Source organism: Panthera onca, chromosome B2 (genome assembly GCF_046562875.1).
Source record: "Panthera onca isolate mPanOnc1 chromosome B2, mPanOnc1 haplotype 2, whole genome shotgun sequence".
In the NCBI taxonomy this organism is placed as follows: domain Eukaryota; kingdom Metazoa; phylum Chordata; class Mammalia; order Carnivora; family Felidae; genus Panthera; species Panthera onca.
In genome coordinates this window covers 42,169,313-42,197,166 of record NC_138343.1, presented here as the reverse complement: position 1 = coordinate 42,197,166, position 27,854 = coordinate 42,169,313, and the positions used below count along the sequence as shown (strand labels likewise).

The following is a 27,854-nucleotide window of genomic DNA, read 5'->3' as shown; positions in this document are numbered from 1 at the left end:
GCCCTGCGTGGGGCTCTCTGCACGATTAGCACAGAGCCTGCTTGGCATTCTCTCTCTCACTCTCTCTCTTCCCCCTACCTCAAAATAAACAAACAAACAAACAAACTTAAAAAAAAAAAAAAAAACAGGAAGTGCAGGTGACAGCCCAGGACTTGTGATTGGGCATCTGAAGCGGGGCAGTCTTGTGGGACGGAGCCCTTAACCTGTGGGATCTGACACTAACTCCAGGTCAGTAGTGTTGGAACTGAACTGAATCGTAGGACCCCCGGGTGGTGTGCAGAAAATTGGGAGAACTGGTTGGTGTGGGAAACAAAACCCACACGGTTGGTGTCATAAGTGTTGGGAGTAAAAGTATGGAAAGAGGGACGAAGGGCACCCGGCCTCTTTTTAAGAACACATCTCTCACCTACACTTCTGCTTCCGTCCCACTGGCCAAACCTTAGACACATAGGTCTTTCTTTTTTTTTTTTTTTTACGTTTATTTTTTATGTTTGAGACAGAGAGAGACAGAGCATGAGCAGGGGAGGGGCAGAGAGAGAGGGATTCACAGAATCGGAAGCAGGCTCCAGGCTCTGGGTCATCAGCCCAGAGCCCGACGCGGGGCTCGAACTCACGGACCGCGAGATCGGCCTGAGCTGAAGTCGGACGCTCAACCGACTGAGCCACCCAGGCGCCCAGACACATAGGCCTTTTATATGGCCTTGAAAACTTACCGCCAAACCGTGCCGAGAATGTTAACTGAGAAAGTAGTAGTTATTTTAGAAAAATACGAAACAGGCTTAAAGGCTAGGCCGTGTGTAGGAAGTCTGGGGCTCATAACTTTGGGTTCCTCTCCTAAGAGACGTGTGGAGTTTATTTGTAAAGTGAGTGTATTAGTCAGGATTAAGTTCAGCTGTAACACAAAACCCCAAAGTAACAGTGGTTTGGTTCCGTTTCCCGCTTCTGGGCATTTTAAGTGACCGTAATACCTACCATTGACTGGAGGCCTGCTGCGTGCTGGGCACAGTCTGAGACACTTTACATTTAATCGTCACAAGAGCCTGGAAAGGAGGATCTGCTTTACAGGTGAAGAAACAAGAAACCAAAGCTCAGAGAAGGTAGGTCACTCGCCCAAGGTCACACAGCTCCTTCGTGGTAGAGGCTGCATGAATCCAAAGCTCTTTCCACTCTGCTGTCTGGCCTTCTGGGGACAAATGTCCCCCCCCCCCACCCCGCCCACTTCTCCCCCATCAGCATAAGGGAGGAAGGACATCACCCAGCTCACCGTACAGTTGACAGAAGCATGTTTTTCCAGACCGGCTTTCAGAACATATGTGTTAATGGTTGAAAAGGCAAACCGAAATGTGCTTCCACACTCATCACCCCCACACTGCTCTTCCTGTTAATTTGTTTAAATCCCACAAAGGAACATATTTGGGTTGTGCTTCTGGTTCACCAAGTACAACTAATCAGCACATCCACTCACTCAGATACAAACCAATGCCAAGGACTTCTGAGTCAGGACACTGTGGAATGAGGAGTCTGCAGGCACTCCCAGCCTTCCCGGCCAAGTCCCCTTTTCCTCCGCAGTCCCGTGTTTGGGCTCGGAACCTGATAGGGGGCTCGCGCTAGTATCTTTCCCCATGAACGATGGGTCAGGAAGTCGTGAAGAGCTTGGGTGGTAAGGAAGCTTTGCAGGCGTGAGCGCTCCGCAGCTCACAAACCCACCCTAACCGGACTCTCGGGACAATCCACGAGAGCAGAACAGCCACATCGTGCACAGAGAAGTTCAGAGACATCAAGTAACCTGCCCCAAGTCACACAGCCTGAAAATAAACAGAGGCAAGACTCACACCCAGGACTTGAGACTCTGAGAACAGTGGTTTCTCCTTCCTGGGACATTTCTCCTCGACGTCCCTTTCCCTTCCGTCCAGCCAGCAAAAGTAATTGTTATTTTCCAGATTGAAGGCGCATCTGCTGGCATGGGGGTCAGGGGTGGGGACTGACAACGGGATCTGTTTATGGGCCAGAGGTGCCAGGACACAAGAGGTAGACGGGGAAGAGACACAAAGAGACAGAGACAGAGACAGAGAATGAGCAAGATACTTAGATACCCAAGTATCTTTCTGAGGAGATGCTTGGAAGACATGGTTCGAAGAAGCTCTGGTCTAGCTAAGGAGTCAAGAGGAGACACAGGAAGAAATGAAGCCTAAAATGCATGAGGCCAAGGAGCACCTGTGCGGCGCAGTCGGTTAAGCGTCTGACTCTTGATTTCGGCTCAGGTCATGATCCCACAGTTTGGGAGATTGAGCCCCGAGTCCGGTTTGGCACTGACAGTACAGAGCCTGCTTAGGATTCTCTCTCGCTCCCTCTCTTTCAAAACAAACAAACATTTTTTTAAACAAATAATAATAATAAAATTCATATTTTTTATTCACATTTATTCGTATGGGGGCGCCTGGGGTGGCTCAGTCGGTTGAGCGTCCGGCTTCGGCTCAGGTCATGATCTTGCGGTTTGTGAGTTCGAGCCCCGCGTCGGGCTCTGTGCTGACAGTGCAGAGCCTGTCTCGGATCCTCCGCTTCCCTCTCTCTCTCTGCCCTTCCTCCTCCTCTCTCTCTCTCTCTCTCAAAAATAAATAAAACATAAAAGAATTTAATAAAATAAAACAAAATGCGTAAGACCAGATACGCGTCAGCACCACAGGTGACAGAGGAGGGCTGAGTGCGGGAGGGTGGGCTGGGGCTGGCCTTGCTGGACTTGAACAGGGCCGAGAGGGAAGACAAAGACAAGACCGGCCTGAAGCAGGGGTGAGCAGGGGTGGGGGGGTGCCCCAGCCCCAGGGCACAGGACTGCACAGCGTTCCATGGCGCAGGCGTTGCCATGAAGAATTGGATCCGTTTACGGGCATCTGGGCTGTTCCCAGTACACAGTGCTGCAACGGAGTACCCTTTCGTCGCCGCGGTCTCTGCAGGTGGCTATTCCCAGATGGGCCACTGTGCTAAGACGGCCCCAGAACCGCCCTCCTGCTTCTTTCCAGCTCAGTGACATGGAAATCGGTGCTCCGATCGTGCATTGGAAGAAATGTAGAGAAATGAAGGTTTACAGGCTTATTCTGACCTTTTCAAATGTCCGAGGGGGCTAGGCAGGTCTGTAAACCCCACCCCGACTCCCACATACAGTGACCACCCTCTCTTTTACGTGCTGTGGGAAAATGTGTGGGGAGGACACCATCCTCCGTAACCCCAGGCCCGAGAGGGCCACGCCGGACATGAGACGGAGAACTGGGCTGAACCGCGAATGCCTCCCAACCTTCGCCCTCATCCTAACCTTATCTGAAGCTGGGGATCCTGACTTGGGCATTCCCTCCCTCGCGCCCACTTCCGTGCTGCTGAGTAAGCAAGTTGCCCCCTGTGATCACCCCGTGTCCATGGGATCTCAACGGAGTGTGAAACATTTTGAAATAGGCTTCAAAGACCAAGGCACAGAGAGGAAAGCCTTCGAGACACTGTTTTACTTGTGTATAAGGAGAACCAATCACCAGGGCTGATAACTAAACGCGCCGAAAGAAAAAAACCTTCTTATTCACAGAAGAAACAACTGCTAAGACAAGGTGCTTTGAGCTTGAGGCAGGAAATGTACAGACACATTTCATACGTGCAAACCCTCACGCTTAACCATTAGCCGTAGGAGAACGCGAACCCGCGAACACCTTTGTGTTTGAAAAGTACCATTTTGAGGAGCTGCCCACCGAGGTTTTGTTCTGTAAAACAGCCTGCATCAGGGTTAGTTTCGAACCTGTTAAAATCAAAACTCTCAAGCAACACGAAACTGATACAGCTTCCTTGTCTAATACAGTTTCAAGAGCTCACTTCTGCCATGTTCGCCGTGCCTGGTTTTCTTCCAGAGAGAATAATACACACATTGTTGGAAGTGCAGGGAGCCAGGAGTGTCTTTTTTGTTATTGTTGTCACTTGCTTTTATTGTGGCCGTTTTACTTAACTGAATGAGGATCCGTGAGTTGTTGTTTTGTGTGTGTGTGTGGGGGGGGGGGGGGGGGTTGGTGTTTTTATTTAGAGACAGAGCATGAGCAGGGGAGGGGCAGAGAGAGAGAGGGAGACACAGAATCCAAAACAGGCTCCAGGCTCTGAGCTGTCAGCACATAGCCCAATGCGGGGCTCCAACTCGTGAACCGTGAGATCATGACCTGAGCTGAAGTCGGACGCTCAACCGACTGAGCCACCCAGGCGCCCCATCCATGAGTTTTCTTCTGATAAGCCTTGTGGGCAATTCAGAACGACACCATCTCTCTCCTCTCCCCCCCCCCCCCCCCCCGCGCTGTCTCTCTCTCTCTCTCTCTCTGGCACCCAAGCACACTTCCCAGTTAGTGACACACACTATCCTTAGAGACCACTGCTGTCCCCTACTGTCCAGTGTGACACAAGGCAATGAAACATGGCCCACAGTTCCTTATCACTTGGGCAAAATGAGCACGGATGCCCTGTTTTACTTGGTCTTCAAAGCATTACAGAACTGAAAGGCACACTTATCCCACCATGTCTAGGGAAGACCAGGCAGATCTTCAGGTCCCCTCTTGTAAATTTACTCTTGTGAGTTAATACTGCACGCCAGCAACCGACATGTCAACCCTATACGGCTTTCCCAAATAGCAATGCCCAACAGAACTTTCTTGGTGGAAATGTGGCCGTTGAGCACCTGAAATGTAGCTGAGATCACTGAACATAATTTTATTGAACTTAATTAAAATGTTCATTTTAATAGCTACATGTAGCTAAGGTCCATATTGGATGGCGTAGTTCTAGAACCCACACTTTTTTTTTTAATTTTTTAATGTTTTATTTTTTTATGAATAGAACTTGTCAAATTGGCTTCCATACAACAGCCAGTGCTCATCCCAACAAGTGCCCTCCTCAATGCCCATCACGCATTTTCCCCTCTCCCCCACCCCCCTCCATCCACCCTCAGTTTGTTCTCTGTATTTAAGGGTCTCTTGTGGTTTGCCTCCCTCCCTCTCTGTAACTTTTTTCCCCCCATCCTCTCCCCCATGGTCTTCTGTTAAGTTTCTCAAGATCCACAAACAAGTGAAACATGTACCTGTCCTTCTCGGACTGACTTATTTCACTCAGCATACCTTTCAGTTCCATCCACGTTGCTGCAAATGGCCAGATTATATTCTTTCTCATTGCCAAGTAGTATTCCATTGTATATATAAACCACAGCTTCTTTATCCATTCGTCAGTCGATGGACATTTGGGCTCTTTCCATAATTTGGCTGCTGTTGAGAGCGCTGCTATAAACATTGGGGTACCCGTGCCCCTACGCATCAGCACTCCTGTATCCCTTGAACCAGCACCTTTTTGAACTTTTTTCCTTGGATTTCCCGGCCTCTTTGTCAAAGTACAAAAATGGGAATTTACGGATACAGCACGAGTCCTTGTTCTCCCCATCCTCACCCCCTAACCGCCCCTGCCCTTTCTACCTTCCCCCCTTCCACCCAAGTTCTCTAGAGCTTTCTAGGACCAAATATTATTTCTAATAACAGAACTTTCTCACTCCAGTTATAATCACAAATCCCTCTGGGGAAAAAGTCTTATAGAGAAACAAATGGCCTATCCAAAGGTTTCCGAAAATTGCTTTTTAAAAACTCTTTGGAGTGGACTATGCAGGGAAATGAAGTAAGTATCAGGTTGGTTTGAGTAAGTTATCACATAAGCCCCACAAGCTCCAGGGCATGTTTTGAGAAGGCTTTTTTCATGGCTCCCAAATAACGGACAAATTGTTGATATAATGAGTGATCGAAGGAAGGGCTGGTCGGCAGCCTCCGGAGCAGAAAGGCCTCTGCAGGGAGGAGAATATTAATGCAGGCTTCCCGAGAGCAGGGGCAACCGGGAGAGAAACAAGCTTCTCCTTCACGTACAAGGCTGCTCCTGGGTATGTTTCCAACAGTGTTTCCTGAACTTTAACGTGCATGCACGCCAGTTGGGGAATCGCATTAAAACGCAGATTCCCATCCAGTGGGACCGGTGCTCTGAGGCCGCTGGTGCAGAAACCACACTTTGTGTAGTGAGGCTTAAGGCCTCAATGCTGCTGGCGTCCACGGAGAGAGTCCACTGACGACAGCCGGCAGCTGGTTCCAGCGCCCTGACTCCCGACCCACTCCTGCCTGCCGAGGGCTAGGTTCTCTTGCAAGGATCGCCTCGAAGCCTGTCTCGCAGAAAATCGGCCCCGCTTTGTAAACTCACCTGCCGCAATCAGCAATCAACAGAACTCTGCGAAGTTACCAGAACCCGTACGAACACAGAGGACCGACGCCCCGAGAGCCCAGGGTCTCTGGGAGAGCCAGCAGTCTGTGTGAACACATCTGCGCCACAAACTCACCGGCTCACAAGGGGGCTGTGCTGAGGCTTGGGAGTGGGGGAAAGACTCCGGAAGCCACCGTCGGCACAAATCTCGGCCCCACCTTCCAGCCTTGTTTCATTGGTAATAATGTTGATATTTTCGCTGATTTCTTCTCGGTTCTTCTCTCCCTCACACTTAATTCCGTCTAAACTGGGGGTGAAACACTTGGCCCGTTCAAACCACTTTACCTCCATCTGGAAAAGGAGGGTATGAGAGCACCTACGCTTCTCGGTTTTGTGAGGATTAAGTTAGTGCACAGGGGTCTAGCACTGTCCCTCGTATGACAGGTACTTACGACACGCAAGCCATTACTATAGGCACTTTACAATGTTCGTTCCATGAATAAATACAGATCAGTCTGCAGTAACGACTGCCCTCTGGGCCTCTAGAGCCAATGCCTGCTCGGTATTTCGCTAGAAGCAAACATTTCACCTTTTCTCCAAAATCTGGTCCCCTCAGCATCTTCTGTCAGAAATGACTAACCCGTAGCTTTTTGTTTGTTTGTTTTGCCTCCATATCCAAATGCCAACACTTTTCAATCCTGCCTTTGCCTCTTGAATTCTTCTGCCTTCACTGCCCCCCGCCCTTGTCACCTCGGGGTGACCTCGCCTCGGGCTCCTTCGGCAACTTCTCACCAGCCTTCCTGCCTCCACCTCTCTCCTTCCCAACCCCATTACAGAAACAGCCTCCAGGTCAGTCTTTCCCGAGCACCGCTGAAGAAATTCCAAACAATTCCAATAAGCCTTTTATTTTTAAGCAGTGGCAGCACTGTTGAAGTAAGCGCATGGCTTCCTAGGGGACTGCTTGGGAAAAGGCCACACAAATACACCCTGGCGCTTACGAAATTAGTCCACAATCAGGCATGGTACTTTAGAGCCACATCGCAGGTACTGTGTGACAGAGACGCAGACAGACCTTTGCTGCCTCGTCCACACTCAGGGAGCCCCCGCTAGGGCTAGACGGTGAGGCATTAACAGCTCAGTCTAGTGAGGGACAGACGTAAGTCTCGAGTTGGAGGAACCCGTTTCTCAGACAGCACTGGTTTTGTTTAGGTTTTTTCCCTTAACCTATTGGCTATGATTTTGTCATCAAGAAATCACTGCTTCTATTTCTTCATTACCTGCTAGGGATGTCAGGGCCTAGTATTATTCTGGAATTCATCTCGTTCAAAAATCAGGATTTCCAAAGAAGCAAGTTCCCTTGAAAATAGCAGTGACACTGGAGAATGAACATGTTCTGTTTCTCAGATTTGAAGGTCAAAAAGTCTTAACTCAGTTGTTGGTTCCTTGGTTGAAAAACAATTCCTCCACTTAACCACTAGATGGCACTTGAGCCATGGTTCGCGGAGACAGCTGGGTGGAGTTTAGGGCCAAACCCCGCGGGGGCTGACAAGAGACTTGGAATTCGGAAGGTACACCGCTACTTCCTTAACCCAGACATAACAAGCATGTCTCTCAGAACTGATTCTTATTAAAGGCAAGAACAAAATACTTGACTATCAGCAAAGAAGTAGCAGAAAAGCAAAGAGATGACTTGGAAAATAATTCCACATAGGAGTCTAGGTCATGATTCTTCCTAGCCCCACCCTCTAGTTTCAGCTCCTCACCCCGTGAAAACGACAGCTTTTGCAGGTTAACTACTTCCAAATCCCTCTGGCTTAGCACCAGGTCCCTATCTGCAGGCTCATCGCCGCTAAGATTCCCGCCTTCCCTCTGAGCCCAATTCTCCAAGATGCTATCCTGTAAGTATTCAGAAACCATTCGTTCACATGGGCTCTTAACTCATCAACCAGAAAAGTGGCTCACTGCCAAGCCTCAGTTCCCTTAGCCAAATACCAAATTAAAACATGGCTGTCATCCTCTTTCTTCTTCCTTTACTAGATTTTATGAACCCATTCTGAACTTTGAGGGCAGACACTGGACACTTCCACAGTTGTTAAAAACTTCTACATTTCTCAGGCAAGCAAATCCTGAATCTGGGCAGGTTTTCCGGACATCTCCTTCCTCCAGTAAAGAATTTTAAACACAAAACTAATAGCTGGCAGACCTGATGCTTTTTGTTGGGGAGTAGGGAGTTCTCCTTGGGAGAAATCAAGTAACCATCACCTACATATTTTGAACAGTTCTCTTCTCCGTCAGATACTAAATTCCCCTGCAAGGGCTCTTCTGGAAGCAGAGAGTAAATTACACATTTGATCTTCCAATTAATCCAAAATATACCTCCTCGAGGCAAGCCATATGCATCACTTCTAAAATCTGGTCCAGCTTCTGTCTTTTGGCCACTTCACTATACCAGGACAATCTTCAAGTACATTCTGTCAGAAACTCTTGGCAAGAAGGGGCACAGGGACAGAACATCAAGTGATGCTCAGTGGGAAAGGGTGACAATTGCTCTTCCCTGAATCAGTTTCAAGGGTAATCAGTACAAGATAATACTCCTAAGATATAGAAGGAAAGTCCGTAATTATTCATTATTCATTAAAGAGGGATTATTCAAAAAGGTGGATTTCTTTAAACTGAAAGGTGGGGCGCCTGGGTGGCTCAGTCGGTTAAGCGTCCAACTTTGACTCAGGTCATGATCTCACAGTCGTGGGTTCAAGCCCTGTGTCGGGCTCTGTGCTGACAGCTAAGTGCCTGGAGCCTGCTTTGGATTCTGTGTCTCCCTCTTTCTCTGCCCCTACCCTGCTCATGCTCTGTCTCTGTCTCAAAAACAAATAAAACATTAAAAAAGAATTTTAAAAATAAACTGAAGGGTGATGAGTCAGTCCCAAGTTTATTAGATTATAGGAGCGTACAGTGTTATTTCATTTAAAAACAAGTGTCCTTGGATTCATCTTGAGATTTCAGATCCCATGGTGCCTGCCTACAGTAGAAAAACCAGGCCTACACTCTGGATGTGGCTTGAACATCAATTTCACTATTTAGGCAAATCCCTTCCCCTCATGAGATTTCAGTCACCCCATCTGCAAAGGAAATTATACTGCACTAACCGCTTCAGGTTTCCTCATGACTATATTTTGCACACCTAATATCAAGAAAGAAAAAATAACAATAAAAACAACAAAATCTAACTAGTCACTTCTGCTATTTAAGTTGAAAAGCCCCAGAATCCAAGAATGAGTGTAAGGACAGGACAGTGACACAGTGCACACACAGGACACAGCCACCACCAGCCTCTCTCAGGCACATATATGTGGGGTGAGAGGCCCAGGAGGGCAGGGCACACCACACTTGTTTTGTTTTGTTTCTTAATTTTTTTATTTTTGAAGGAGAGAGAGACAGAGCGTGAGCAGGTGAGGAACAGAGGAAGAGGGAGATACAATCTGAAGCAGACTCCAGGCTCTGAGCTATTAGCACAGAGCCCGACCCGGGGATCGAACCATGGACCATGAGATCATGACCTAAGTTGAAGTCGGATGCTTAATGGACTGAGGCACCCAGGCGCCCCATCTGCATTTTTTTTGTGTAATTTTTTTTGACATTTATTTATTTTTGAGAGACAGAGCAAGACAGATCATGAGTGGGGGAGGGGCAGAGAGAGGCAGAGACACAGAATCTAAAGCAGGCTCCAGGCTCTGAACTGTCAGCACAGAGCCCGATGCAGGGCTCGAACTCAGGGACCATAAGATCATGACATGAGTCGAAGTCAGACACTAAACCGACTAAGCCACCCAGGCGCCCCGCCCCATCTGCACTTCTGATCAAAGAGCAGAGAAAGCTGTGGATTCTCTGAGTAGATGTTCCTTTTTTCCAGCCAGCTTAATCTAAATTAGCAGTTCTCAACTGGGGGGGGAGGGGGGGGCTCAGGATCCCTTTATACTTTTAAAAAAATTGAGGACCCCAAACATCTTGTGAGTCACATCTGTTGATATTTACTGAAAACGTCACACTCCCTGATTTCTAACTATATTACAAAGCTACAGTAAGTAACACAGTATGGTGTTGGCATAAAAACAGACACACAGATCAATGGAACAGATTATAGAGCCCAGAAATAAACCCATGCATATATGGAAAATTAATTTACAACAAAGGAGCCAAAAATATACACTGGGGAAAGAACAGTCTCTTCAATAAATGGTGCTGGGACAATGGGACAGCCACATGCAAAAGAAGGAAAGTGGACCCGTCTTATACCACACACAAAAATTAACTCAAAATGGATTAAAGACTTAAATGTAAGCCCTGAAACCATACACCCTCTACAAGAAACATAGGCAGTAAACTCCCTGCCTTGGCAATGATTTTTTGAACCTGACACCAAAAGCAACAAAAGGAAAAATAAACAAGTGGGGCTACATCAGACTTAAAGCCTTCTGCACAGCAAAGGAAACCATCAACAAAATTAAAAGGCAAGCTATTGGGTGGGAGAAAATATTTGCAAATCATGTATCTGGTGAGAGACTAATATCCAAAATATATAAGGAACTCATACAACTCAATAGCCAAAAAAACAAACAATCGATTAAAACATGGGCAGACATTTTTCCAAAGACATACAGATGGCCGATGAGTACATGAAAAGATGCTCATCATCATTAACCATCAGAGAAATGCAAGTCAAAACTACAATGAGACATTACCTCACACCTGTCAGAATGACTAGTGTCAGAATTACCAGTATCAAAATGACAAGAAATAATAAGAGTTGGCAAGGATGTAGAGAAAAGGGAACCCTCGTGTACTGTACTCAGTAATGCAAACTGGTGCAGCAACTAAACAGTATGGAGCTTCCTCAAAAAAATTGAAAACAGAACTACCCTATGATTCAGCTGTTCCACTTCTGGGTATTTATCCAAAGAAAATGAAAACACTAACTCCAAAAGATATCTGCACCCCCGTGTTCATTGAACCATTTACAATAGCCGAGATGTGGAAACAACACAGGTATCCATCAGTGGGTGAACAGGTAACAAAAACATCACACACACACACACACACTCACACACACACACACACACACACACACACACACACACACACAAAAGAATATTATTCAGCCATAAAAAAGACTGTTCCCTACTTAGGTACTCTCTATCTCTGTCTACAAGTAGTAGTTCCTCTCTACATCTGCTAGTCCTACATTCTTTAAGGTTGCCTTTGTCCCTCTTAGTGATTGATCTCCTGTTACTAGCAAATAATTCTTCATATCAAATTTCCCTGTTCAAATTACTGGTATGGTTTCTTTGTCCTGAATGGATCCTGAACCCTAAATGATACCATCATCATCTGTAAAACTTAAAAGAGAATGCATATTTCCTAAATCACTAAGAAAATTAAAGCCCAGGGCATTATAGCCCATTTAGGAAATGAGAGGAATCAGTGAGAAAGCATAAAACATGATCACAAAGACCAAAGTCAGTAATTAACATAAAAGCAAATGGATTAGTCTCCCCTATTAAATTGCAAAACCTCTCCAAATGGGTTGAAGTATAAAATCCAACAAGACATGCTCTTTAGAGAAAACAAAAAATTATATAAAAGTTAAAAAAAAAAAAAAAGACAACTTATCAAGCAAGTATAAACAAACAAAAAAAAAGAATATTCCAATCTCAAAGAGATAACACATAAAGGACAAAAAGAATAACTTTATAGATTGTCTTCTTATGAATGATCCCCAACAGACACAAGTATTTACATACTAAACAACCGTATCAAAATATATAAAGAAAAAGCTCCAAACAAGATAAAACTGAGAGAAAGAACGATCTAGAAGCCTTTAAGACAACACTACTAGTCTATGGTAGTTTACACCCAAAAATAAGAAAATAAAATTTCAATCATATAATTAAAGTGGTTGAGTACGTGTTCAGCTGTCCCACATACACTGAATAAACCTTCATTTAAAACATCCATAGCATGCTTTTTTAAAATGCTGGGCCCCAAAACCTCAATCAATTCCAAAAAACAGAAACTATATAAGCCATTTTTCCTTGCTACAAGTAACAATTATTTAAAACAAACAAAGAAAAGCCAACCACACAGAAAATTTTAAATATTCTTAATTATTTAACCAAAAGTTTAAACACAATGATAAACTACTTAGAAAAAAAAGACACATCAATGTAGCTGGGATAGGAACATATTTGAAATTAAAGATAACTAAAACCCTTCATTTGTATACATATAAAAACAAAAAATAAACATCAGACTCAAAAAGTTACAGGGAAAAATTCTACAGAAAACAAAAGAAATACACATAAGATGAGAAATTAAAATATTTTAAAACAAATCACACGTGATAAATCCAAACAGCAGGGTTTTTTTTTTTTAAGGGAAAAAAGATTACCTTTAGCAAGTCAAATCAAGGAGAAAAAGGAATGCTCAAACTAAGAAAAGGTCATTTCTTATAACTTAAAAGTAACAAACTTAATATAGAAAATTTCTTACCCTATTCAAATTCTCTGCTAATAAATGTGTTAAATTTCAACAAAATTCGGTTTTCTGGAAAAACATAAATCACTTAAATTTAACAAGTAACAAACAGAAGGAGAAATACATTTGAAACAAAATCTTAAAATCAGATATGAAAATACCTAAGTTTAAAAATAGGTAACAGTCACAGAAGAAACTTGACAGTTATCAAGAAATGACTTCCAAACAGGGCTCTCAATTCAAAAGTTTTATAAGTGCAATCCTTCCATGTTTCGTGGAACAAGTAACCCCAACGATATACGTGCTTGATGCAAATACACATATTTATCCTATTCGCCTCATACAGCTAGCAAAATCTCTACGTCAAAAATTGGACATGAGCCCAAAAGACTAAATTCACTCACGTAAAAATGCCATTTTCCTAAATAACATATTAGCAAATCAAATTTTATAGGACCAATAAGGCGGCCACATTTGAGGAGAAATGCACTGCATGACAATCACAAATTTTACAAAGGATTTTCCCAGAAAAATAAACGTAAAAATCAGGAGAATAAAACGGTTGGACAGCAGAAGTCTACAATTGCTGGTAGCAGAGAGGCGGCATCATTTCTAATATTTCAGAGAGGAGATCCCACTCATGCTGGCGGGTTAGAGGGCTCTTTATCACATTTAATGTCTGTCCCAAAGTTACTGCCACTTGAACGTGATTTTCAACACTAATGTTACCACGACCATTCAATGAATGCCTGTAAGAGAATACGATAAATGTGAATGTGAAAACAGTCACCAAAATCACTCTCAGAGTGGTACTGGTGAAGAACCCTGGGCTTTACAGGATGCTCACAAAGGAGGATGGCAGAACTCTTTACCAGTTAAAGCTTCACTGCTACAAAGCAAAAGCATGAGCCATGCACTATGCAGACTGCCAGTTATGAAATTACACAAACCGTGGTCATTCTTTAGGCTGGAAGTATGTATGTACTACTTCAGATTTTGAAAACAAAGGGAGTCTTTAATATGAGAGCAACTATTTTAAATCCATATAATTCAAGTCTACACAAGATGCAAGCAAAATGTAAATCTTAAAAAATTTTTTTTTTTTTTTTAATTATCTACCTGATTCTAGGAGTTCAAAGATTGGTTTAATGCTGGAAAAATCGACTGATGATGTCATCAACAAATTAAATGGAAAAAAACCCATATGACTATCTTACAAGATACCCAAAAAGTGTATGTGACAAAATTCCAGAGCCAATCCTAATTCAGATTCTTTAAAAACTAAAAATAGACGGGTATTTCCTTTCTAGATAAAGAAGAACTCAAAACAGCCAACCTCGAAAGAAAATATTACGGACATTCCCATGAAAATCAAAAACAAGGTCGTCATTTAAAACTGTTCTAAACATTTGTGCCAACAAAATATGCAACAAAAACGAAACTACTAGAAGAAACATTGCTGCTATTCACAGATGATAAAGTGTTTCCTAGAAAATCCATGTGAAATTATTGAAAAAAGTTCTAGAATTAAAGTGACTAGGTAACTAGAAAAATATATAGTCTGAGGAGACCGCATACTGATTCCTGCTCAAGTCCCTGCACCTGCCCCACCAGGACTGCCTCTATCCTGGTTGGAGTCAGTATTATTGTTCGTCTGCCATCACCTTCATGCTCAACTAAGTGGCTTCCCCACCCCCCCGTCAGCCTGGTGAGACGTTATGCACTATGACCACAGGATGTTTCTAAACCAAATCTGATGCCATTCCTTTGCTCAGAATCTTCTCACAGCTTCCCATAATAGAATAAAAACCAAATTTCTTACCAAGGCCTTCTACATATGCCCCTATACGCCCAGGCCTTACTCAAAAGCCATTCTTGACACCCTAGCCACCTTGTCTTCCTTCCTCTTCCTCAAATACCCCAAAGGCGCTTTGCCAGCATTGCTCTTCCCCACATCCTATCTTAAATGTTAGCCCTTCAAATTTTTTTTTTTTTTTCAACGTTTTTTATTTATTTTTGGGACAGAGAGAGACAGAGCATGAACGGGGGAGGGGCAGAGAGAGAGGGAGACACAGAATCGGAAACAGGCTCCAGGCTCCGAGCCATCAGCCCAGAGCCTGACGCGGGGCTCGAACTCACGGACCGCGAGATCGTGACCTGGCTGAAGTCGGACGCTTAACCGACTGCGCCACCCAGGCGAAATGTTAGCCCTTCAAAGAGCTCTTCTGATCATCCAAACTAAAGTCGCCATCCAGTCACTGTCTCCCATCACCCGATTTTAATTCCCTCCATAGAATCAAAGTTCATGATCTGATACTTTTCCCTGTATGTTGAGTATCTCCTCCCACTAACGTCACCTCCATGAGAGCAAGAAGTTGGTCTTAACTCTTTATCTCCAGCACTTAAATAAGTGTCTGGCACTTAAGAAGAGTCACTCAAAAAACATCTGAATTTGAGTCGCCTATCATCATTCCCAATGGACTGTAAGCTCCACAAACTAGGAGTCATACCTACTTTACTCATTGTTCTATCTCCATGACTCTGACACCGGGCGGTTAATAAATTACCTGATAACTGAATAAATCCCTCCTTCCCTCCTTTTAATCCCTAGGATTAAGATGGGGAAATATTCCTGGTAGGTCCAACATACTGTTGGTCCATACTGAACTTGTAGCCAACTAGTAACTATCCCAAACGATTTCATGTGAATTATAAAGTCTGGTCTTCCCACTTCTACCAATTCCCAAAATTCTACACTTGTGTAATTAACTTAGGATAAACACAAAGCTTTAATAAAGTGTGATAGCCTTACTGAAATTAATCTTCAACACACCTTCATAGAAAAGACATTTAAAAGAACCTAACAGGTCAATAAAAATGAAATCTTTTGAGTCCTAATCCATAAACTGTGTGAGTAGCTGGGCAAAGAAGAGAACTTCTTAAAATTATACTTGAAAAAAAACCAAAAAACAAAAAAACAAACCCTGAGGTATTAAAATGTTAATCCATCTTGTCAGTGTATAGAGAAATGAGTGCCCTGTGCTAAAACTAACGAGGCCACAAAAGGACTGCCTCTGAAGGAATTAAGATACGGGATCACCATTCTGATTACCCAACAGTTACTCATTAAATATGACACAGAGTACATACTTGCTGGTTTGTGGGCACTCTAACTATCTAATTACTTCAAACAAAAGGCTACACTCACAATTTTTTATATTTTCTTTTTATTCAAGAGTTTACTCACAGGCAGCACTTTAAAACCAGGCTTTTAAAATTAAAGGCCAAAACTAAAAAAATTTTTGCAAATATGACACTGCTAAAAGAATGATCATCTTAATAATTTAAACCCTAAAACATTTTGTGGAGTTAAAGTCTTTATACATAGACTGTGTAAGATCGATATCATTTAAAGTAAACAACTGAAAAACCACAGATCGTGGGCAAATTTGTCAATGAAGATAATCATCAGTTTCAGCCTTCCAAAGTATGAAAACCAGCAATTAATTCATCCTGTGACAGAGTATAAACTATGCTTCAGAATTTGGACTTTAAAGTCTCTTTCTCCAGCAGCAGATCAGCATATCTATGCTGAAGTTCTTTTTCTCTTTCCTGTTGTCGCTGAACATCTTCTTTTAGACACTTGAAGAGACAAAAATATTAAATCATTATTTCGTATGTAAGCACGCAATGAAAATTAAAAATATCTTATGGCACTTTATCATCTTACGAACAGAAGGGTTAAGTCATGACTCTTAAGAGAGAAGTATTCCCCAGAGAAACAAGGAAGAACAACTACTTATGCTCTAAAGCCAGTACTGCAACGGTTCTTTGGTCATACGACTACCATCTTGTTGGGAGAATCTCTGCTAGCTCAAATACACAAGCCACTGCTGCCCTATCAGTACCCACAAATGCACCTCGATAAGCCCTCACGGCCCTTTATCTCGGTAGGGACTATCATGCACACTTCGGAAATAAAAGTTAAACCAAATCTGGCCAGAGGAATTTCATGCTGTACAATGACCAGCTATATTCCCAGCATTCTAAATTACAAAACAGGCAACGGTTTAATGTACCTCAGAGAGCTGTAAGAATGGGATGCAATTAAGTTTCAGGGGGACAAATCACAAGGGTTACTTATTCTATTTCACCGTGTATCTATATGCAAACCAGAAAATCAGTAAAGGAAAAGCCATTGTATCCACCACTAGCCTGGTCTATCCACCTATACACAGACAATTCTAGATAAGAAAGTCAAAAGCTTCAGGCTCTCACTGAAAAAAGCCAGACAGTATCAACTTCAGAGATAAATCTGCACAGGAGAAAGAAAAAACAGGAAAGCCCTGGTAATTTTTTTGCAGTTCTCTTTTTAAGCAATGCTGCAAGGCAATGATGTTACCTCTAGCCTCCGGGGAATAGCAGAATCTTCGTGTTTCTTGAGTTCTTCAAAAGTGCGTAACTCCAAGTAAGCCTGCTCGATTTGGTCCCATAAGTCATTCAATTGTTTCATAAGCCCCATAGCACGAGACTGGTAACCCCCAAGCAAAATTTTCATCTTCTTTTCCATCTTTGCAGCTCTCTTGGCTTCCGTTGTCATGTGACCCCTGTTTATCTGGGGGAGCAGGGGAAGATCACATCAGCAGACATGAGAAAAGCAGGCTAAATGGGTCCTGTTGGTTCATCTCCCTCCTCAAAGCCAAGGCGCATTAGAATTCCTCATACTTGAGCTACCATAACACAAAATGTGGCCTAAGAAGGATTTGTCTTGCACTGGAAGGGTTGTACAGTTTAGTCCCAAATAATCGATTTGTAATAATCTCACCCATAATTCAATTTCAAAGCAGGCTTGAATTTCACAGTGTAAGAAAAAGTAACCTGCACTTCTGAAAATAACTTCTGCTATCATTAATCTGCATGGATGTGGGGACTGGCAGAGACCCGTCTTCACCAGCTTCATCCCCAAAACGCATTGCCATACAATATGACGACTACAGCTAAGACTCCTGTATGACGTACCGGGAAGTTGTTACAAGAGTAGATCTGAAGATCACAAGAGAAAATGTTTTTCTTTCTCTGTTTTCTTCTTTTCTTTACATTTTATCTATGTGAGATGACAGATTTTTAACTGAGATGAGACTGTGATCATCATTTCACAATATATGTAAGTCAAACCATCATGCTGAATGTCCTAAGTTTATACAAGGATGGATGTCAATTATTTCAGTAAAAGTGGAGAAAATGCACTTCTATATTATACATCCAGTACATTTTTAATAACTGAATAACAACCAATTAGTGCACCACAGTTGTAATCAAAATGTAACCCCCTCAAACTATAAAACTACTGGTTATTTTTATAATGTTATAATTCTAAATTTGGCATGAAACCCATAAAGGAAAAACAATGCCACGTTTGGCAAAGAAAAAAATATTTAGTTTTTGTACAGTGAAAAGACACCATAAAATTGAGAGATGGCAGTTTTCCTATTAAATATGTATCCTGGGCACAGATGGGCTGCCTCCTCAGCTCACTCTAAAATTAGGGGAAAAGAGTTCAAAATATATAAACTCAAAAAAGAACAGGAGAAGGACAATGAACAGGAGCAAGATATCAACAAAATTCTAGAGCTGAAGCAGGACAGAGAAGGCCCCAGTTGAGAGAGAACGAGAGAGTCCAAGGAGAGATGGATGAGAAGGGGAAAAGGTATGTAATGCAGAATCCCATCCACATGGCACCTACGCCAGGTATCTAGTCTACGTCCCACAGTATATAACCACTTCATATTTTAAAGTGATCTGCAAATGCACATACGACACTTACAACTGTGAGGTCAAAGCCTTAAGAGTAATTATTAAATCTGTTAGCTTCTTATATTCAATCTGTGTTAATTTATTATCTATCTATGTCTGTCCGTTCCTTTCCTCTCTCCCTCCCTCCCCTTACTTCACCTCTCTCCACTCTCTTCCACTCCCCCTCAAACTGATTTCATCAAGTGACTCCAAAACTAAGTAGTTTCAAGATAACATACACCCAAATGATAATCCATAATTCATAACAATGTAACTATAAACAAGGAAGACCATGTGACAATGTAAATACTCTTTTTTTTCTAAGATACCAAATGTAGAATAAATAGGATAGGGATAAGTAAACAGAAATGGTACCACGGATAAATGTCAAATAAATAACTGATAGGAAAAACTATACATAGGATGTTTTATTAAAATATTTAGAAACCATATAATCACCAAAACAAATATATAGCTTTCCAAAATAACAACTTTGAAACATCCACTTCAATGCCTAATATCCGATTTAAAAATAAACACATCAATTACAATGCTTTATGGTTAGAATATATAAGAACACCAAAAAATTAAAATGTTCCTCAAGGGCACCTGGGTGGCTCAGTCAGGTAAGCGTCCAACTCTTGGTTTCGGCTCAGGTCATGATCTCATGGTTCCATGAGTTCAAGCCCCCTCACTGATCTCCGCACTGACAGTGCAAAGCCTGCTTGGGACTCTCTCGCTCTCCCTCTCTCTCTGCCACTCGCTCCCTCCCCCTCTCTCTCTCGCTCTCAAAATAAATAAATAGATAATAAATAAAGTAAAATAAAACATAATAAAATATTCCTCAAAATACAAAGTATAGTTGAGCCTTGAACAACATAGGTTTGAACTGCACGGGTCCTCTCACATGGATTTTTTTTTTTTTTTTTTAAATTTTTTTTTTTTCAACGTTTTTTATTTATTTTTGGGACACAGAGAGACAGAGCATGAACGGGGGAGGGGCAGAGAGAGAGGGAGACACAGAATCGGAAACAGGCTCCAGGCTCCGAGCCATCAGCCCAGAGCCCGACGCGGGGCTCGAACTCACGGACCGCGAGATCATGACCTGGCTGAAGTCGGACGCTCAACCGACTGCGCCACCCAGGCGCCCCCATGGATTTTTTATAGTACTGTAAATGTATTTTCTCTTATAATTTTAATAACATATTCTTTTCTCTAGCTTACTTTACTACAGGAACACAGGGCATAATACATACACAATAGAAAATATGCGTAAATTGACTTTATGTTATCAGTAAGGTGCCCCAGTCAACAGCAGGCTGTAAGTTTTGGGGGAGCCAAGCCATGCATGAATTTTGAACTGGGGGGAGGGGGGCGGTCAGCGGCCATAAACCCTGTGTTGTTCAAGGGTCAAGTGTATACTTTTACCAGAAAAGTAACACTTCATACCTATCCACCTCCAGCTTAGTTTATTAAAAGTCAAAGTCAAATAAGCCTGGGGGGTGGAAAGAACGAACATGTCGCATGTCCACGCCTTGCCTTAAAAATGTGAGATGGATCTAAAATTAAAATACAGCTTTTTAACAACCATTTATATCTTCGGCATTTTATACAAGTTAATAAGCTTTTATTCCTCTGCAATTCATTTGAAGAATAAATCCAAGAATAAACAATGTCCTTTATAAAGGGGCCACTTTCCTCTAATAGCAAATCAAAGTAAGTTCCATGGCAGTTGTATGTCTTCTAAGGAAATACTGTGTGAAGTCAAGGCAGCACAGTATAGTGGGGGAGTGAGTCGTTCTTTCCTCGCAGCACAGCCACCCAACTGTTGTGAATCGATGCAAGTTATTTAACCTGTCTCCATTTCTCCATCAGTAAAATGGCAGTCACTGCTAAGTTATTATGAAGCTTAAGTAAGATAATGTACGTAAAAGCCCTTAGCCACCCAGTGACTGGCACAGAGTAAGCAGTTAACAAATGTCAGCTCTGATTACAATTATTTCATATATACTAAGAGTTTAACCATTTTGATCTCCTCTCTAATGGACCAAGGGACTAATGATGAGGCTTTCAAACCTTCTTTAAAATTCCAACCTTAACTAAAAAATGACCTGGAATCCTTGCTGGAAATAAAACAAGGAAAAATAGCTGTTCCTTCTTTAAGAGAGCAGTTTGCCTCATGAGGACAACCATACCAAGTAACACGTACTCAAACACATCTTCTCAAGCCAGTGGTTTTCAATCCCAGCTAAACTTTAGAATTACCTGTAGAGCTTTTACAATGTACCAGTGTCAGTGCCCTAAACCCAGAGACGCTTATTTAAATGGTCTCAGACTTTGGTATTTTTAAAGCCCCCAAATGATTCTCCTGGACAATCAGGATAGAGAATCTGTTTCAACCACTGTCATTACAGAAGCTGGACATCAATCAGCTGTTTTCTCTGAACTAGACCCACCAAAAAGCCCTCACTCCCAATAATAAGTGAACTAAATCAATGAGTTGCATGCAGTTCCTTAAATATAATTCAGCACGTTCTAAGATACTCTAATCACATGTGGATTCAAATAAACATTCCAAAAACCTTACCAGTACAGAATTTCAAATACACATAGCACATTTTTAAAAAAATAGACATACAAATTTTCATTTTCATTGGTCAAGATAATCCACTTAACTATATGCTGCACTCCATGGATATTCAATTTCCAATTTGGTGCAATAGCTTAATACTTATGTTCCAAAAGTGTTTAATTAGTCATCAAGGCACATTTACTATGACTGGTACCTTGCATCCGGGGAATACCTTGCCTCGTACAATTGAGTCATTTATGCTTCCCAAACTATCAAGGATTTTAAAACTACTAAGCTGCTAGGTTCCATTTCACGCCAACAATTTAATTTAGCTCAAGCTTTATATAAAATCTTCTGACTCAAACACTGTGCTAAGATTTCAAGCAAATATGGAAATAAATGATACCCCAAAAAATTAAGTACAGGAAAAAATTTAGTCGAGTAACTATATAAATTTAATCACTAAAAGTATAAAGAAGAAATTAAATGCAGCTTTTAATATTCAATTTAAGCTCAGTTATCTTAACACCTATCATCATCTGATCATTAAAAGGTGAAGGAAGAGATCTGTACACTTTGTAAAATTTTCTATGACTGCTCAATGTGCTTTAGGAGGGAAAAAACTAACCTATAAGGCTGGCGTTTTTCTAGCAGCAAGAAATCACAAGCATGAAATAAATGCATATGCAAATTAGTCCACCCCCCCCCCCCCCCATACACTACAGAAACATTAAAGTCCAACAGGATATAAGACCTTATTGTTTAAAATACAAAAAATCAGGGATGCCTTCTTGGCTCAGTCAGTTGACCACCCGACTTTTGATTTAGGCTCAGGTCATGATCCAAAAGTTGTGGGATCAAGCCCTGCATCTGGCTCCACTGCTTAATATTCTCTCTCCCCCTCTGCCCCTCTCCCACACTTGCTCACTCTTTCTAAAATAAAGAAAATTTTTAAAGATTTTATAATACAAAAAAAAAAAAAAAAAAAAAAAAACAAACGGGAAAAAAAGACTCTGATTTAATCATATTCGTGTTTCTAAACCTTTTTTTAAAAATTAAGTATTTGCGGGGCACCTGGAGGGCTCAGTTGGTTGAGCATCTGACTGTAGCTCAGACCATGGTCTCACAGTTCGTGGATTCAAGCCCTGCATCGGGCTCTGTGCTGACAGCTCAGAGCCTGGAGCCTGCTTTGGATTCTATGTCTCCCTCTCTCTCGGCTCTTCCCCCACTCGCTGTGTCTCCCTCTCAAAAATAAATAAATGTAAAAAAAATTTTTTTAATAAAAGAAATATATATTAAGTATTAGCAACTGCCCTTCCTGAAGGACAACTTATTTTAAACAAAACGATATTGGCTTAAGGAGCTTGGATGGTACATTAGAGCTGACTTACAAAATGTTCTCAAAAATTTTTTTCAAATCCTTATCTGCACTATAGATATGCACTTCAAATTCCTCTTCAAACATCTAACAGAGGGGTACAGAGGGGTAGCTGGGTGGCTCAGTCACTTGAGCATCCAGCTGGCGCAGGTCCTGATCTCACGGTTGGTGAATTTGTGCCCCACATGGGGCTCGCTCCTGTCAGCACAGAGCCCACTCCAGATCCTCTCTCTGTCCCCCCTGCCATCTGCCCCTCTCCCACTCGTGCGCAAGCTCTCTTTCTCTCTCACAAATACTAACAGAGACGGCAGTGGAGACAGGATTAAATACTTTGTTAACTTGTCACTAGACAAACCTACCAAATATGGTTATAATGGAAGTTTATGCTTTAAATACATATCAGCACAAAATTTCTAATATCTATGAGGAAATTAAAGTAGGCAACACTTGATATAATTGAAGCTGACTACGCCCAAAATGAAAGAGTAAAATTCAATCCAAGAGATGAATGAGAATATATCTACATATAAGTGTGTAGGGACACCAAGACAACAAATTTCATGTACCATAACTGTTTTACAATACAATGTCTGGAATTTGGTTCAAAATAGTGGGGAAGCGGGGCGCCTGGGTGGCGCAGTCGGTTAAGCCTCCGACTTCAGCCAGGTCACGATCTCGCGGTCCGTGAGTTCGAGCCCCGCGTCAGGCTCTGGGCCGATGGCTCGGAGCCTGGAGCCTGTTTCCGATTCTGTGTCTCCCTCTCTCTCTGCCCCTCCCCCGTTCATGCTCTGTCTCTCTCTGTCCCAAAAATAAATAAAAAACGTTGAAAAAAAAAAAAAAATTCAAAATAGTGGGGAAGGGAAAATGCCATATGAAAACAAAAGTGGCGGTGAGTTGATACAGCTGGATGATAACACTGGAGGACTCATTAAACTAATCCACTTCAGGATGTATTTGAAAACTCCCATAATAAAAGGTTTTATAAAATTCAAATTCAAGATCTACTGCAGAGGCTATTTAAGACTGTACACCACAAACCATGAAACACCAATACAATGAAATATAAGAGACATCAAAATCTACATGTCAACGATTTTAGCACACCAGATGTATATATGAAATGTTAAATTAAAATCCACAATTACGTTAAGATCCATTTATACTAACCAAAATCTGAGCCTTCAGTCTTACTCAATCTCTGCGAAAATCAACCCATATCTCCAATTTCGGACAGTCATCAAAACTTCTAGAATAAAAACTCAGCCACCCTGCTGTTCAAGGTAACAAAGTTACTTCATGACACCTAAAAGTATCAAACCAAGTTTAATCCAATTTAGACAACACTAACGGTGGTTAACAGACCTGAAGAGACATGGGACGGAATTCCCATTTGCTAAAACTTGCTATTTGCTAGGCACACAGTATCTCACTTAATCTTACATTATCTCAAACTCTCACTTCCGTGAGATAAGAACTATTACCCACCCTAATTTTACAGGTAAGTATGAGGAAATACGAGGCTCAGAGACGGTAAGTAACTTGCCCGAGGCCACACGGCCACTAAGTGATGAAGCTATGAAGTACGTCCTACTTGAAAGTTCAACACACCACTACTAATAAACCGAATGTCCCCTCTGCCTCAGCCCGTGAAATGCAAACATGCCTGAAGAAATTCAAGCTGTGGGACTGCATGGCTTAATGCCATCAGACAGTTCCCTGAAAAACAAGTTATTCTAGACACATGTAAACAAGATCTTAATTAATGGATCTGCCCATCACTCTTTCCCTGATTGAGACATTAACCTACAAGAGTTTTATTTGACACTTGAGAAAAGCTTTGACTTTCCTCAGCTTATCCTTTTAAATTCCTAACTCTTCTATTCTTAACAAGCTATAAAATTAGAAGAACACAAACATTTCTCAGAAAAAATTTACAGGGAAAAAAAATGTTATTTAACAACTTCTCAAGAAGTTGGGCAGAATATAACCAGCATAATTGGGGATTTCACCAAACCAGATCTTTGCCACAACTCTATAAATGAGAGCAAGTGATCAGGTCTTTTTAAAATGGTATTTGTGATATGTTATTAAATCTACAAAGTAGTATATGAGGATTCCAATTCAGTTTTAAACATCTTCCTCCTTTCATCCACACACAGATGCATACAGTAATTTTTTTCTATATTTAATTATACACACACACACATATATTAATAGATATACACACACATACATATCCCTCAAAATGTGTAAGGCGATTATGTTTGGATGGTAGGCTTCTTTTCAAATTGTTTTTTAATTTCTTTTTAAATTTTCTACAAAGTACAGGTATTATTTTTAGAAAAACGCCCACAAATGTTATTTTTTAAATGCATAGAAGAGAAACTGTCTAAAAAAGGCTGGCCAGAGACCAATGGAAAACTGATGGTCCCCAGGAGATGAATCAGTGGAACCATAAGTGTTTCCTCGGGTCATTACAAAAGGGGGCTGTATGGGACTTATAAAAGTGTAATTGTTACTTTCAAACTCACTAAGTTTGTTAAGGTTACTAAGCTTAAGTAATTCCAAAATAAACACATTATCCTTGGGTCTCCAATACTGTCTTCAGTTAAAGTCTGTTACAGTGAGGTTCAGAAACATTAAGAGCATCCCTCAGTGAAACTCTTGCTTGGAGGCCCAGAATATAACTTTACACCACTGGAAAAACAGGTTTAAGGATACCCAAAATAAATACATAGTTGATGGCAGCTCCACTTCCTAGTCCATCGTTTAGCAATATGATCCTATGGTAGTAACGATGTGGTTCAACCACCGAAATGTTTGCAAACAACAAGAGCCCATCAGTGCCTTTCCTTTCATCTCTATACTACTCACTAGCATTAAATCGTATCAGTGAACCTTCTCCACACTGACGAGATGCAGGTCCAAGCATGTGATTATTGCTTGCATCTACCAGAGTTAGCATCCACCAGACTGCATCCCGGCAAAGCAAGCTAAACAGGAAGGCAAAAAACCTTACCAAAAACCTTTCCAGGAACAGTAATGTACCAACAAAGCAATACCAAGAGCACCTGACATCTGCATGAGCTAGGAAATGAAACACATAAACTGCATGAAAGAAATTCAACTCAACGTTGAGGCATACCAGAAGCAACACGACTGTACCAAGGAGATCTCTGGTCCAGCTCTTCTTGATAGAACAAGCAAGAACTCTGCCAGTGCCCTTAAGGGTCAAAGCACAGAGCAGAATTTGAGAAACGGAGCATTCCAGAGTACCAGAAACTTCTCTCCTGTGCCCCATGTCACCCCTCCCCCACACGCACAAGAGAACATAAACCTGCCGAGTTACTTCAACATACAGTCCTCCATCCAGATTTGCCCAACAACTTGATCCTTACCCTAAAATTTTCACTCCTTAAAGTATTAAGGGAATTTTTTCCTATGTAAAAATATCTGACTTTATAAATAAAATCACTGAGAAAATATGATCCATTGTACAGTCAATTTTGCTGAAATATAACCATTCAGTAAAGTCAGGGGTGCTCCTAAGAGTTCTACAAGTACACTGAGAAAGATGTGTTATCTGTGTTTTTCAAGTTACTTTATTTCCAAGAAGTCGATGTTACATAATATTTCTTGACTAAGTTGACTGTGCCAGTAAAATACAGAGAGAAGTATTACTTCTGGACCTAGTTTCCACCTCTAAGGAAAGCCTTTCCATTTTTATAGCTAACATGACAAAATCTACTTTTCAGCCAAACTTCCTCAACGCAGCAGTTTAGATACTATTTCAAATACTATTAAATTTAATAGCAGGCCTAAATTCAGACTTCTCTTTTCACTTTTGCACCTCCTGGAAATTATTTCACTCAAAATAATTATGTCTTCAGACGATTTCCTATTTCCACTTAAAGTGGAAACAAATTAGAACACTTCAAATTCTATTTGCACTTCCCAAATACAGTAATGACTCATTTATCTGGCATCATCAGAAAATGAGGTTCTCCTCCACATGAAGCATTTTCCAGATAACTGATGTCCACAAGAGCATAGAGCTTGTCCGCTTTGTTCCTGCTACACTCCCAGGTGCTAGAACAACGGCTGGCACATATTAGATGCTCAGTAATAGTCACTGAACATACGATCACATCAAGGACTATAAAGTCCTTTTATTTTTTACCATTTGATACAAAATTTTCCTACCATTTTAGGCATCCTTCTTTAAAAATATATATATAACAGTGAGCAGAAATTAACCATTTTTTTAAATATCTGGGGCATCACTACAGATAGCAATCACTCTGCTCTCCCACCACACACCCATAATGCCCTCAGAGGCTAATAAAATAGTGTATCTAAATGGCCTCGACATGCTATGCTTTCTAACTTTTCCTTTTCAGATATTAGTTATCATTTCTGTTTGCTGCTGCTGCTGCCTTGTTTGACACACAAATGTATGGCACAGTTCTAAAATTAATTCTGCCTCCAAAGCAGAATAAAACACGTGAACTTGGTTACAACTCAGAAGTCTTTCCCACTTACTTCTGACCTGTGACTACTTTCCGATTCCATTTATTTAACAGACTCCTTACACCACCCACCACATTCTACATAAAATCTGAGATGGTTCCATTAGTTTTAAGTGAGTATCCTAAGGATTTTCATTTAAATTCTGCATTTCAAATACTAATCATGAGTAATGGCTCAAAGACCCAGCTCCAATATAAACCTCAGGGCATATTTTTTAATCCATTTAGGAGACACCAACCACGACAAAGCTGGATCTCATCTTGCTTGATACACTGTGATAGGGCCATAATTTAGATTCACTGTTCCAAAGTTCATGACAGCAAAAATCAAACACACTGGCAGCCATGGTGTATTGTGCTTGCACAGAAAGGCATATCTCCCTGAACCTAAGAGTGGAAAGAATAATTTAAGTATAGCATTTAGTTTATATAATACAACTGGAGTTCCTTCCCCACAACAAACTTTGAATAGTGTTTATAATTTAGCAATCAACTGAAATGATGAAAGAATTACCACAATTGAAATAAAATATTTATGTATTTCAAACCAGTAGAATTGTGTCTTCAAAAACTAAAATAAGCTAACACAAGCCTAGTTCTGAATTAGGGATGGATACAAATAAAATGGGGGAGTTGTTTATTTGGGTTTTTGAGTCTCTTTTCTTCTTTTTAAAGATTTAATGAACTTTCATTTGAAATAAGTGTAGTTTACTAAATTAAAGGATTTGATTACATATTCTTTAAAAGTAACTAGCTGAGTAAACAATAAAGTAAGTTATCCAGAAGTCAAGAAAAGAAAAATTACTTCAGA

At 41.4% G+C, this 27,854-nt stretch overlaps 1 protein-coding gene across 1 annotated transcript in view; it reads right to left on the bottom strand.

Moving 5' to 3' along the window:
* Nucleotides 1–11,964: 11,964 nt before the first annotated feature.
* The window catches only part of CDC5L (cell division cycle 5 like), a 51,639-nt gene continuing 35,749 nt past the window's right edge, over nt 11,965–27,854 (bottom strand). Inside the window, exons 15-17 of the mRNA XM_081795745.1 lie at nt 17,174–17,386; nt 14,964–16,413; nt 11,965–14,728 (exon numbers count right to left, since the gene is read on the bottom strand). Coding sequence (XP_081651871.1) covers nt 16,309–16,413; nt 17,174–17,386 — 318 coding nt within the window. The 3' untranslated portion in view covers nt 11,965–14,728; nt 14,964–16,308. The remainder of the gene's footprint in view (nt 14,729–14,963; nt 16,414–17,173; nt 17,387–27,854) is intronic.